The sequence below is a fragment of the Triticum aestivum genome, chromosome 6B (genome assembly GCF_018294505.1).
Source record: "Triticum aestivum cultivar Chinese Spring chromosome 6B, IWGSC CS RefSeq v2.1, whole genome shotgun sequence".
NCBI classification, from domain to species: domain Eukaryota; kingdom Viridiplantae; phylum Streptophyta; class Magnoliopsida; order Poales; family Poaceae; genus Triticum; species Triticum aestivum.
Window position 1 is genome coordinate 128,590,298 of NC_057810.1, and position 13,588 is coordinate 128,603,885.

Sequence of the window (13,588 nt, forward strand, 5' to 3'; positions counted from 1 at the left end):
TTTATAATCACCCAGTTGCGTTGTGACGTTTGGTAGCACACAAAGTGTTCCTCCGGTAATCGGGAGTTGCATAATCTCATAGTCATAGGAACATGTATAAGTCATGAAGAAAGCAATAGCAGTAAACTAAAACGATCAAGTGCTAAGCTAACGGAATGGGTCAAGTCAATCACACCATTCTCCCAATGATGTGATCCCATTTATCAAATGACAACTCATGTCAATGGTTAGGAAACCTTAACCATCTTTAATCAACGAGCTAGTCAAGTAGAGGCATACTAGTGACACTATGTTTGTCTATGTATTCACACATGTATTATGTTTCCGGTTAATACAATTCTAGCATGAATAATAAACATTTATCATGAAATAAGGGAATAAATAATAACTTTATTATTGCCTTTAGGGCATATTTCCTTCACCTTTGTGCGGCAAGGAAGAAGAAAGTAGCTTTCACGCATTGATAACTTGCGATCATGCTCATGCTTTGTGGGAATAGATGCGCAGGGTGTGGAAGCACACCCTGATCATGATATGCTAGTTGAAACTGCTGGAATTTTGTCTATTTTTGGCCTAGCCCAATAGCAATTTCAGAAATTCCTAATAAATCCTAGAGGCCCACGCAGCCCATTCATGCAAGGCAAGAGGTGGAACTAAAGTTTAGTCCCACATTGCTAGTTTAGAGGGAGTTTGGCCTTTTTATAAGGGAGGTTCTTTCCCCACATGTATGACAATGAGAATAAGAGGGACATCCACACACGCTCCTCCTCTGCCGCCCGCCACGCCTTGCCTCGCCTCGCCTCGCCTAATCTAATCTAATCTAATCTGCATGGCAGGTTGATGTATATCTTAATGTTTTCTAAGTGGCTCTTTGAAGCAGAGATGTTGTCCTGCAGAACATCTTTTGAAGAACGCACCTATATGAGTCTGATTGTTAAATGTCGCAATCTATGATAGTAGGGTTCTCTCTAGTAAACTCATGAAATGTCTCGGAGTATGATGCATAAGCTCCATCCACGGTGAAGACCCACGATAGCCACGTATGGGTCAAGGCTTTGTGTGAAACTAGATTCGCAGAAACTTGCAGTTCAAGGTCCAGTCCACTGCTCAAGTTGCTTACTAGTGTAGCATAGAGTTCTAGGTGGAAGTTCAACTTAACAGTCTCCACTGCAGTACCGGTATATAAAACAGTGTTTTTGGAACTAAAGGCAAATTTTGTGTGCCTCTGGGATCTGGTGGGGGATTCTATTTTTGGCCTAGCCCAATAGCAGTTTTAGAAATTCCTAATAAATCCTAGAGGCCCACGCAGCCCATTCGTGCAAGGCAAGAGGTGGAACTAAAGTTTAGTCCCACATTGCTAGTTTAGAGGGAGTTGGACCTCTTTATAAGGGAGGTTCTTTCCCCACATGTATGAGGATGAGAACAAGAGGGACATCCACGCACGCTCCTCCTCCGCCGCCCGCCTCGCCTCGTCACGACACGCCGCGGGTTGCGGGAACGAGCCGATGTCTAAATTTTTGCCACGCACGACGGGTATACGAAAGGTCACGCGAGAGCTGAAACATTTTCTATAGTGGACACTGAATCCGAACGGCGCGCCTCTTCGGCTGAAATCCGTTCGCTTCGTCTCCCTCTCTTCGTTTCACCTCCTGTCGCTGCCCTCTCGCCTCCTTCTCTTGCTCCTATAAAAGGGAGGTCGCTCCTCTTAGAGAGACGCATCAGAACAACTTCTTCCTCTCGACACCAGTTTCTGAACATTGCGCTGCTGCTACGATCTTCCTCATCTCGGCTTACGGTGTGCATCGTAGGTCAAGACAGTAGGCGTCCAAAACCGCACCTCTTTGAGTCCTATACGGGAGAAGGGTGATAAGGTTTTTAGGGAGCGCTCTGCGCGACTACTGACCGGTTCATCACGGACACCGACGACCACTTCCCCAACGACGACTTCTTCCCCGACGTCAACAACCTCTTCGACGACATGGCTAGCGAGGATGTCGACCCCAAGTCCAGTGCTTCTGCTCCTGCTGTTGTCCCGTACATGTTCTTGTTTTTCCTGTTAGAGGTCCTATCACAGTTCCTTGTTCTAGTGTTTGCCCTAGATATGTTAGGCTCTATTTCATATATGCAACTAGCTATACTGTCTGCTCTAGATGTGTTTGGTTACAGTTCATATATGCAGATGCTATTTACCTTCTCTCTATTAGATCGCATGACTTGTTTTATCTCTATTATATTAGTCATGCTTTATCTAGTATTTTTATTAATAAAATCATTTGGTAAATTACTCATTTTTCCAACAGAAACCAGAAATGAATGGTTATTAAACATTCTTACTAATTGTCAGGATGATATGAGGGATCATACAATAATGTTGATTTGGAGGATTTGGTCACTGAGGTCAGATTTAGCACATAAAAAGGAGGTGTCGTCTGATTATCTTCAAACTTACATGCAATCGCTTGGCCTATCCAAAAAATATAACACATAGGAAATTATCAAAGAAAAAATGCCATTGTTGGAGGAAAGGCCGGTTGTGCATGAAAGGGTGGCTACTGTTTTGTTGCCATGGCCTAGACCATCGGCGGACAGGGTCGCCTTATCCTTTGGTGGGGCCTTCTCTATGTTGGACAAATCGGCGTCAGCCGGAATGATCTTGAGGAGACATGATGGGAGTGTGATCTTTGCGGCCTACCATTGTCTATTTAATTGCAACGATGCACTGAAGGCGGAGTTACATACGTTAATGCAAGTTATGGCACTGGCAGCTCAACATACTGGCTTGCCGGTCATCGTTCAGTCTGATTCTTCAGAGGCTTTGTTGGCTTTGACTGGAGACAAGCTATCCCGTTCAACATATGGTCATTTAGTTGCTGAGATCAAGAATCTTATGATAAAGAGGGAGTTTTTTTGTTGAAGATTAAACGTAAGCAAAATAGGGTAGTTCGGTTGGCTTTGTATAGTCGCAGGGAGAATACTATTGCTATGTGGCTAGGTAGAGGTCCACCTTGTACTGAGAAACTATTGCCTCTCGATTGTAACCCTATTCATTTGGAATAAACTCATTTACCATAAAAAAAATACGGACACGAATTTATTTTTTCTATAGCTTGCATATGAAGGTATTAGAACATGAAACTTTACACACTAGTAGAAAACATACCTATGTACATGTGTGCTTTTATAACCTTTTTCTGAACTTCAAATCCAGTTTTTCTTTTAAAGTCCAAAACCTAGGCTCCATGCAGGCAGAAGACAGAAGTAATGTTGGATATCCTCGCAGTAGCAACGGCGCACACTTAAGCACATCTTGATTAAGAAAAAACAAAGACACAGAACAATAAAAGTATTGTTTAAGTGTATTTTTGCTAATAAAAGAATACTTGTAAAAATTGCTTATCAAGATAATACAACTCATGTGTATGCAAAATGAATTAGCATATAATGTGGGAATAGCTACCAATTGTGTGCATGCGAGTTTTACACGTCACATCTATATCGATTGTAGAAAATATGACGAGAACATATGCAACGGAATAAACAACATAAAGAGAATACCACTCACGGTAGTAATACAAAGTGGACTTGGAAGAATATGAAGGAAATTAAAACTTCAAAGATGGTGTAAATGAAAAATAATAGGACATGGATTTTCTCTCTCCCATATGCGGTTTTTTAAACATGTTTGTGTGTATTTTTTTACGTGTTCTTGTTTATTCTTCTTTCCCATTTAAGAGAAAAAAATTCAAATTCTATGAACTCTCTTTCAAAATTTATGAACCTTTTTAATTTTGTGATTTTTTTTTTAATTTCATGATTTTTCAGATACCATAATTTTTTCAAATTCACGAACTTTTTTTCGAAATTCATTTCTCAAGTTCATTAATATTTTTAAATTCACGAACTTGTTTTCAAATTCGTATTATTTTTTATTTTGTGAACTCTTCCACAAATTCACGAACATTTTTTTAATACCTTTACTTTTCCAAATCTATCTTTCAAATTTCTATAATTTTTAAAAATTCACAAACTTTTTTCCAAATTCCGTCATCATTTCTCAAGTTCACAAATATTTTTGAACTCATGAACTCTTTTTCAAATTCATATTTTTAAAAATTTGTGAACTCTTCCTCAAATTCACAAACATTTTTTTAGTTCCTTAACTTTTTCCAAATCTATCAAACAAAAAACATAACGAATGAGCAGCAATGAACGAACAAGAAGAAATAACGACCCGAGGAACCAACCAAACTTCTTTTTTCGGATACCCACGGGAGCAGCAGCTTCGCAGGCCAGAGTTGCACGCGAGCGCCAGCGCCGTTCGAGTTTCTTTTTTTTCTCGTTTCTGGGCAAAAACGCGACTTTATATAGATCCGGACATATATAGAACAATATTTATGACTAGTCACAAAGTAGTCCCTATACACGGTTACAACTTACAAGACCCAAGCGGATCCGTGTGTTGAAATGCTAATATACAGGCATCGTAGAGGAAGAAGCAGTCTTATCGTGTGAAGCTATGCAGGTCTCACTGGTCCCTGTCCCGATCACGGTAGATTGGCTGTGCCGTCCACTTGAAGTGCAGGTTCAGCTTTCCAGATTTAGCACCTTGCAGCACATATGTATCTTGGAACTCGCCTTCAAGTATCGCTCTGGTAAGTGTCAGGATGCATCTCCCTATGTAATCCTGCAATTTCAGTAGACAAGGAGTTAGTCTGAGAAAACAGAACCCTAGACCCGATAGCCGGATTAGGTACATTGTTGCGGTGTTTCCCCACCCCTCAGGTTACGAGTAACCCCCTGACTGATTATTTCTCTGCGCTTTATCCCCTCGTCGCTAGTAGCACAGATCATGCGCATCTAATACCCATCATATGGCATTATTGGCACAGATCATGCTAATGGCTACCCACCCATTGTAGCACGGTATTCTAATTTTTGCAAATGCACATGATGTACCATGTTTTGCAACTAGGGATTTTTTTTTCGCATTTTCTGGGATCCACAAAGATCTCGAATGCACGGATACTTCAGCCGACCAGCGAATCCGTATCCGATACCGATACTCCTCCGATACGCCCCCGATACGTATTGCTGGAGTATCGGAGAATAAATGATTTAAAACAATTACGATACTCTAAGGATACTTCGCCAGTACGTTTTGGATACTTTTCCAGCCCAGGTAAGAGCCTGCTCAGCCCAGTTAAGAAGCAACCAGCAACCCTAGTGACCCGATGCCCACATCCTTTCCCTCACAGCGTCTTTCCTCCCTCCCATGCTCACACCAGGCGGCGGCTGTGTCGCCAGCAGCTGCTCACCCAGGTCCCAGGGCTAGCAGCAGTGGCGGCTAGCCGGCGACGAGCTCGTCCTCCTACTCACCAACGTCCCCTCTCACGCAACAGCCATGGACACTTATCTTCTCCATTTCTCCTGCCTAGCCAAGCTCATCTCCTCTTCTTTCTTCTCTGATCTCTGAAGATCTATCATTCTCATCTCCTCCAGATGGCTTTGAGTACCTACAACGTATCTGTATTGGCACTTTTTGAAAATGACGAATTTATGTATCCGTATTGGCCCGATACTGATACCCGTATCCGCATCGGTGCATTCGAGACAAAGATCATTTCTGAAAAGGACGCAGCTACACCCCCATGATTTGATGGTTGACGCACAAAAATCTCACCTGCTGTGGCGAACACATTGCAAAACCACACGAAAAGTTGTATGAGTAAATTAAGGAGATGCTGGTGTACAACCTCACCACCTGGCTCAAATCAAATTGTGGTAGCTTCCTTAAATACTCCCTCCATCTCAAAATAAGTGTCTCAACTTCAGCATAACTTTGTACTAAAGTTAGTGCAAAGTCGAGACACTTATTTTCGGAAGGAGGGAGTATTTAAAAAGAAACGTAGTTCCTTCATTTTATATCCGCACTTCTTTATCCAATGACCAGCATGAAAAACCCATCGTACAATCAGCGTTATGACAATATATTCATATGCCCAGTCAAAAATTAAACACATATATTAGTATATTACACAGACAAAACCTATCTGATATAACCATGGAAAGACAGCAGTAACACAAGCAGGACAATCTCAGAGCCAAAAGGAAACAACATAAGGAGAAAATAAGTGTACACGAGGTACACAAGATAAAGGCAGAAACACACCTTTCCAAATGTATCATGGTCCCATACTTCCACCATGAGCAAATCATGCAGGGCATCTTCTACTACAAAATCAAATGTCTGATTCCATATTGGATTTAACGTCTCAGTCACAACCTGCAAATACATTGAATCATATGTGGGAAAAAAACAAGAACAGCACTGCATATGGAGAGAGAGAGAGTACCCTTGTCTTCTTTTTGGTTTCCCCCTTCTTCAGGTACAGGACGACAAATGGGTCAGCCTTCCCCATCACATCCATTGCTGGTATGTCCTCTGCAGATATAACAGTTACTGAAAGGACTCCTCTCGTAATAACATTTTTCCTCTGGTTGACATCATATCCATTAGATTCCGTCTTGAGGACCTTTTCCAAAGCAGTTAACTGGATCTGACCAGCAAAAGGATTGGAAACCCCTTCTTGTTTTTCAAAGGGGTAGTACAGGAGCTCTAGGTGGACCTGAAGAGTGGAAAAATCTTTAGCCTCTCCACAAGAAACATAAAAGCATCACTTATTCAACATCCAACAGAGATATTTTCATCATGATATAGAGCAAATGATCCACTCTTTATCACCACATTTTAGGAGATTATGTCCCGGTATATGATACTCCCTCTGTTCACAAATATAAGATGTTTTGGATATTTCGACGAGTGAACAAACACACTAAAACTGAACAAACACACTAAAACGTGTATATATACATCCGATTCAGAAAAAGTTATAACATCTTATATTTGTGAACGGAGGGGGTACTTTGTTGTCAATATTGATTGACAAAAAGAAGCAAAGCCAAGATGCGTGATGATTATTACTCTTTGATTGTTAACTCAGTAGGTGAGAACAACGTCTGATGATTACTAGTAAATCAGTTTCTTTATTAAAAGAATATCAATGGTATTGCCGTGAAAATGAAGCTGTGATGCCTCTACTCTAAGAATCACTCTATTCAGAAGGAAATTATGGATAAAATATTGCCATTATAAATACCCATCATACTAATCAGCAGTCACCTTTCCTACCAGTTTAGGCATTAAGGAAATAAAGTTGACAAAAATTGGAAGTATATATCTGTACTCCTATATTGTATATACCAATCAATCACATGTACATATAAATTTAAAAAATATTTATACCGACAAATAAGCTGAAATAGAATATTTTTCTTAGATACAAAATTGTGATAAATTGTTGACGTAAGTTTCTCTATCCTTTTGGTGCTGCTCACAAATAGGAAAACTGTGAATTATGTATTTGTGGCAACTTGGTTCATTGACAATCTCGATAACTTGCTTGACAAATCTAATGCACTCTGAATTTGTAGATTTGACTGAATTATAGTGTCAATGTCGCTGAATATCGGTGACTTCCTAAAATGGCAATCTCAGCACGCGCACGCACACACACACACACACACACACACCACACTGTCATCGCTACACGCACACATCGACGAAGTGTATACTAAACGCTAACATTGTGATGCTTGAAAATTTAAGTCACTACTAACACTTCATTGATAGGCATATCAATCTAGGTTTAACATCTTCCATGTCACCGACACGTATTGTTCTTTTGACAAAATGATGTATTTTTTCAATGGTAAACGACGTACTCGCGTGCGTGCAAGTGTAATGAGTTACTTATAATCGTAAAAGAAGTAATGAACATTGACAGCCCAAGTATATCCTAAATAACGTATTTGTAGGCTTTATGAAGTCTTAACAGCTCAGTTCCACTCATAGCTAGAAGACTCTAGAAAGCACTGCGTAAAGACAAGGAAAAATATGACTTACGGACCAAGTTATCTAGAATGTCGTATAAGTATGTGGAGGGAGTCAAAATTGGATTTGACTTCTGTTAACTTCCTGGCAGAAAATTTGAATCAAACCAAGGACATAAGAGAAGGGAGAGATCAGATTAGGCTGACAGCGCCATGCTGTCATCAGTTCAGGTAGTTGCGTCGTCAAGACAAGAAGGCCAACTTTACCAGGCAGCAGGGCCTGCTTGGAAAGCAGGCAGAGCAGGTGAAACAGTGGATAAGGATGACCCGGCCCAGTGTTCCCAGTGTCGGGCAACCGGAGGCCATCTTCGTCGTCCAGCTAACTGGTGGGGAAGGGCAAAAGGTGGTTGCTTGGAGTAACATAAGATGCTAGGAACATGGGTTGACAGGACTTGGTTATATCAACATCTCACTTAAATCGCTTTCTTAATTTTTATCAAAATAAACGAACAGCAAAAGTGGCAGCATATGTTCCTTACAATCTTACACTGAGAACCATAGTACTAATCAACCACACATTCATAATGGTAAAAAGAAAATGACAGGAAACCATGACAGCAATGTTATGGTTTCACCACATATTATAACTTCGTGTATGGAGTAAAGAAGTTATGCTGAAAAGTGTAACAGCTGACCTGACCACGAGGTTTCTTATCACGCTGAATTTCCAGGTCTTTCACAAGTTCCAGCCAAACATCCTTGACTTTTCCAGGCGTAATATCCGATAAGTCTACTCGAGCGCAGCCAATAATCTCTGACGGCTGGAGCCCTTCGTCGTCGTAAATTTTCACTGTCAGGTGCTGGGTAGATGAGTCCTCCACCACAAATTCATAGTGTTCATTCCAGATGGGGTTCAAATCATTGTTCTGCAACACAATATATGTAAGGATATATCTTCTTTGATTTGACCAGAAGAGCACAACTCACTTACTATTGTTTTGCTTTTCTTCGTTTTTGCACTCAGTGGGCGTATGTATAGCACAGCAAAAGGGTCAGACTTCCCAATGAGGTCCTTGTTCTTCAAATCCCTAGCTTCCACAAGTTTTACTTCTAACAGTCCAACAGGTTTTAGCTCCAGATCACTGAAAATAGCAGGCCCAGTATCACTACTATGGAGACAGGCATGTAAGTTATACTCCCAAATTATCAAAGCAGTTGATTACCTATAATCTCCTGGCACAATGGGGACAATTATGCGATTAGGCCATGTCAGTGTGTCCTCGATGGTATCACGTATTGTTCCCTGAATTGTTTCCTGAACTGAGATGTGCAAAACAGTATGTATAATGTGGTTTAGTTGATAATGTACGGTTACCAAACCTCAATTGCATCAGAAATTCCAGGAATTGCTGTCATTTCGCCACCAACTACTTTGAGGGTAAAATCCACCTTGCTCTACAGTCAAATCAATGACATTATGCAACCTGTGATTTTTTTCCTCAAGATCACAAGATTGGATAGAACAGATATACCTTCTCTCTCAAAGAAACGCAAACAGCTCCAAAGCATGGGAGTTCGGCTACCAGAGGCTTAAAGAGTAGCCGTAGTGTGCCTGTGAATCCAATATTTTTCACCTAGAGATGAAAGGACTTCGAGAACGATAATTAGTACTCGATATAACATAATACCATGGTGCAAGAAAAACTAATAAGAAGCCAAGGTCAATGTGTAGCATTACACAAAGTAAGCTTCAGTGATGAAACTTGTAAACTGAGACAGTGTTCTTTCTTTTCCCTTCCAAAAACTGAACCAATAGTACTACACACATGCACTTCTAATTGAAGGAAATTGAATCTTCAAACTGCAATTGATAGGACTAAGTACAATCGGTACTTGTTTTTTTCTTGACAAACAATGAGGGTACTCCATAGTAAGATAAGATCATGTTTGGTACTGCATGGTACTATAAAAAAAATCTGTGTTAATTTCCACTTGCAACATTTGTAAGTTACCTGTACAGGAAGTGAAATTCCCAGAGTTGTTTGAATGTCAAGTACTATGTTGGGATTACCATCCCACTGCATATCAAGCTCCATAGTAATACCGGCACTGTCACTATCCAGAATTTGAACTCCTGAAAAGTTTTGCTAGAATGATCAACAAAAACCAAGGATGTTTATTTGTAGGAAAACATAAACCATTGTAACATAATTTCGATAAGAGGCAGCAAATCATCGTAAACCTAAACTGAAGCATGAGATGTCTTCTTATTTGATTATATGAAATGATTTGAGATATGCAGGATACTTCAGGTCTTTTTTTCCAAATAAATAAGTATCCAGGACGTACGATGCAATAGCGAAACAGGGCATTCTGGCCTGGGCATGTGTAAAAGCTGAGCACAGAGCTTTGGTTCATGGTTCATGAAAAGATTTATTGCTAAAACAGGACTGCAAACAAAGATTATGATTCTCTTACCGGGTTTGTTTGGAGAAACAAAGCCATGCAACAATGCCAAAAGCCTTATGTACAATGGCAAGAGTGAACATGTTAAAATTGTTTCACAGAGATCAGTTTCCAACTAAATGCCTGGTCATAACTGGTGACACAATCACTCTACATATCTAACCCCGGAAAATCATCCCCTCTTGTTTCAACTCCAGCTTCATCTTATCATTTTTTAACAAGATAATGCCGCCACTCATACTTATTCCTCCCTCCTCCAACATTAGTCGGGCAACATTATTCTTATATAAATACAAGGAGCGAACAACTACCACCTGCAGCCTAACAAGAGCACAAGGGGTTGGGGGTGGGGTGGCATAGGAAGCCAAATGACAATGTGTTGCTACATCCTTCCATTGAAAATGAGAATTAAGTCATGGCCACTTTCTTACTAGCAGTATTGTCCAAAATATTTGAACCAAATTGAACTACATATTTCACTTACGGCTACTGTATCAAAAGAACATAGCCAAATCAAACAAAATGTTAGCAAAAAATAATTTCTGGCTGCCAATTGATATCCTCTTCCAGCCTTCTTGAAGTAGATAGTGAACCGTTCTCTGTGTAAGTCGTTTGTCAACCTCTAGGTATACTTTACTGTCTTGTAAGTGTGGCACTCAAATTTACATGGTGAAAAGGGCACACGTAAGAGAATTAGTTCTGTCTCTTAAGAGAAAAAATAAACTATGCATGGGGATAAATAAGGTGACGGACTTTACTCCTTAATTCTTGTGCGCAAAACTAAAGGCTTATCTACGCAAACTATACCATAATATACCGGTATATTATACTGTCCGATACAAAAAAGAATGACCATTTATCCATCAACAAACTATCATTATTTTATAACGATGTCCTACCTGTAAACTGAGGAGCAACAGTACCAAGTGTCAACTTTGAGAAATGGATGGAGGCCAAAATGAATGACTTGTACTGCTCGAATACAGGCTCCACAGAAGATTTTATCAGTTCCGATGCAGCCTACAATAACCACACTTGCCACCCTAAGTAAACTTCCAATATCCAGAACTAATTTATTCAAAGACGCAGTAGGAAAACTCAGTATCTGGTATCAGAACTTTAGTAGATACTTGAATGAAGCTGGAATAGCACCTCATTGACAAATGGCCAGATTTTCACCAATTCTTGGTTCAGCCATTTAAGCTGTAGAAGTTAAATAAAATAAGGTATCAGTACAACATTAGATAAGGCCAAGGTCACTCGGTCATTTAAGCTATGAAAAACAGAAAACTAAGGTATCAGCACAACATTGGAAACACCAAGGTCAAAGCTTAATAGGAAGTTAAGAGAGAAAAAGGCTCAACTTCTGCTTTTGGGTGAAAGATACCCACGATGGATAGGACTCAGTAGGAATAAGTGCCTTCAGATCTTGAACAGACAATTTTGAGAAAGATGAAACTGTAGCAGTCTGCAGAAAGGTAAAATTATGGTGAGAATTGATCAGTCCACAAACAAGTGTTGCTGTAGGAAGATATTCTTGTCATCAAATAATAGTTGCTAGGTTCTCAAGATAATTTTTTCACAGCTCACCAAAATTTAAAAGTGGGAGTGGTGGAACTAAGAGTTGCACAGGGTAGCCAGTAAACCAAAGCATTATTTAATTCAAAAGAATAGGTGTTTTCACTTTTTGGAATGCTCATTTCAATGCAAGGACGTATTCAAAGTGCACAATTCAATACACAGTAGCGAGCGTCTTTGTGGCTATATATATATATATATATTCATTTCCATCAATGGAACTGATTGTGCTATTGACAATCCCTGAGTCAAAACCAATTCATATGCGTATTGCCTAATTGCTGCAATTGAACTATTAATTCATTACCAACCCCAATGTCTCAATGAGGATAGTCAGCCCATTCATATGCGTCGGAGGGCGCTGCTGTGGTCGCCGACAACGGCTACAACCTGTGTGTGGGCCATCGCGGAGCTTGTGCGGCTCACAGTGGTGAGCACAGAGGCTGACAGGGGCCAGGGAGCCGGGGCCGGGGCGGAGCTGTGCGTACGGCCAGCTGCGCGAACACATTCAGCGGCTTGGCCTTGGCATACACGCGAGCTCGCGCCTAGCCGTCAAGCGGAGCAGCCTTACGGTCGGAGGTGGGCAAGGACCAGAGCCACCTCGCCGGAGGGCTCCATGCCCGCGTCCTCCCCGTGCTGCTAGACGCGCGCCAACTGCTCGTCGAAATGCCCAGCTGAGTTAGACTGAATCACAGCTAACTAATGGCGGAGCACTTGATGACAGCCGTAAATACACCCAAACTGGAAACCACAAGCGTGATTAGGATCAAAGCCTAGTAGCAATTATGGCCCGTATAGATGAACCACCCATGGCTCCACAATTAATCCGCATCATATCGCCCAACATGGATACTAGCAATTGATTTCCAATCAGCAGCGTTCTAACCCAGCATTTCCTAATTTCGAACACCTGTAGAGGCACAGATTGACGGACCAACCCAGCGGCCAACCGAATCGCGTCGGAATCGGATCACCGTAATCGCGCGCGAGGGGAAGAGAAATTGGAAACGCGAGGAGGCCGGGGGGGGGGGGGGGGGGGGGGGGGGGGGGGGGTCGTCGCGCGTACCAGCTGGCGGCGCTGCTCGGCGCGGGAATTCTCGAGGCGCGCGAACGCCATGACGACGCCGACGCCGAGCACCAGCCCCAGCAAGGCGCCGAAGAGGAACGCCATGGCTCGCCTCGCCGCCCTCCACAGCCTGCCTCCCGCGTGCCGAGGTGGGTGCGTGGTGGTGTTCGGGCTGGATTGATTGATGAGGAGAAGAGAAGGTGCGCGCAGGAGCGCTGCTCCGCTTTTCGCCTCGCCAAAAGGAATTTATGTTCTCCTTTTTACTGGGACAACTATTCGTTTCTGTTCTGAGATGTGCTTTGCGTAGGGCGTCGGTCACGGTGCGGGGCACGTGCCACGCAGATAGATTGGCGGGCTCGGCAGCGGGTAGTGTGTGGAGATTTGTGTTGCGTTTAATATTCTGGTCTGGTTGTGGCTCCTTGCTTGGAGATGGGGACGGAATGGACCAGATGCCTCTCCGTGTGCTTCCTATGGCTTCCACCGTTCCAGCTGAGGGCACGTGTTCCACCGGAGGGCCACGTGGTGAAGATCACGGGCAAGCTTTTTTTTTTCTGAAACCAAAGAGCTTTATATTCATATAAAGGGACG

The 13,588-nt window shown here is 41.9% G+C and overlaps 1 protein-coding gene across 1 annotated transcript; it reads right to left on the reverse strand.

The window, feature by feature from the left end:
* Positions 1-4,377: 4,377 nt before the first annotated feature.
* LOC123136117 (synaptotagmin-5) lies at positions 4,378-13,295 on the reverse strand. The gene is made up of 13 exons (XM_044555412.1): positions 13,001-13,295; positions 11,720-11,824; positions 11,509-11,559; positions 11,256-11,376; positions 9,903-10,024; positions 9,423-9,524; positions 9,271-9,345; positions 9,114-9,193; positions 8,882-9,032; positions 8,586-8,816; positions 6,354-6,626; positions 6,170-6,283; positions 4,378-4,684 (listed from the first exon to the last, which is right to left on the reverse strand). Exons 1-13 carry the CDS (start codon positions 13,103-13,105, stop codon positions 4,526-4,528), a joined length of 1,689 nt encoding a protein of 562 aa, XP_044411347.1. The 5' UTR covers positions 13,106-13,295; the 3' UTR covers positions 4,378-4,525.
* Between the last annotated feature and the right edge of the window lie 293 nt (positions 13,296-13,588).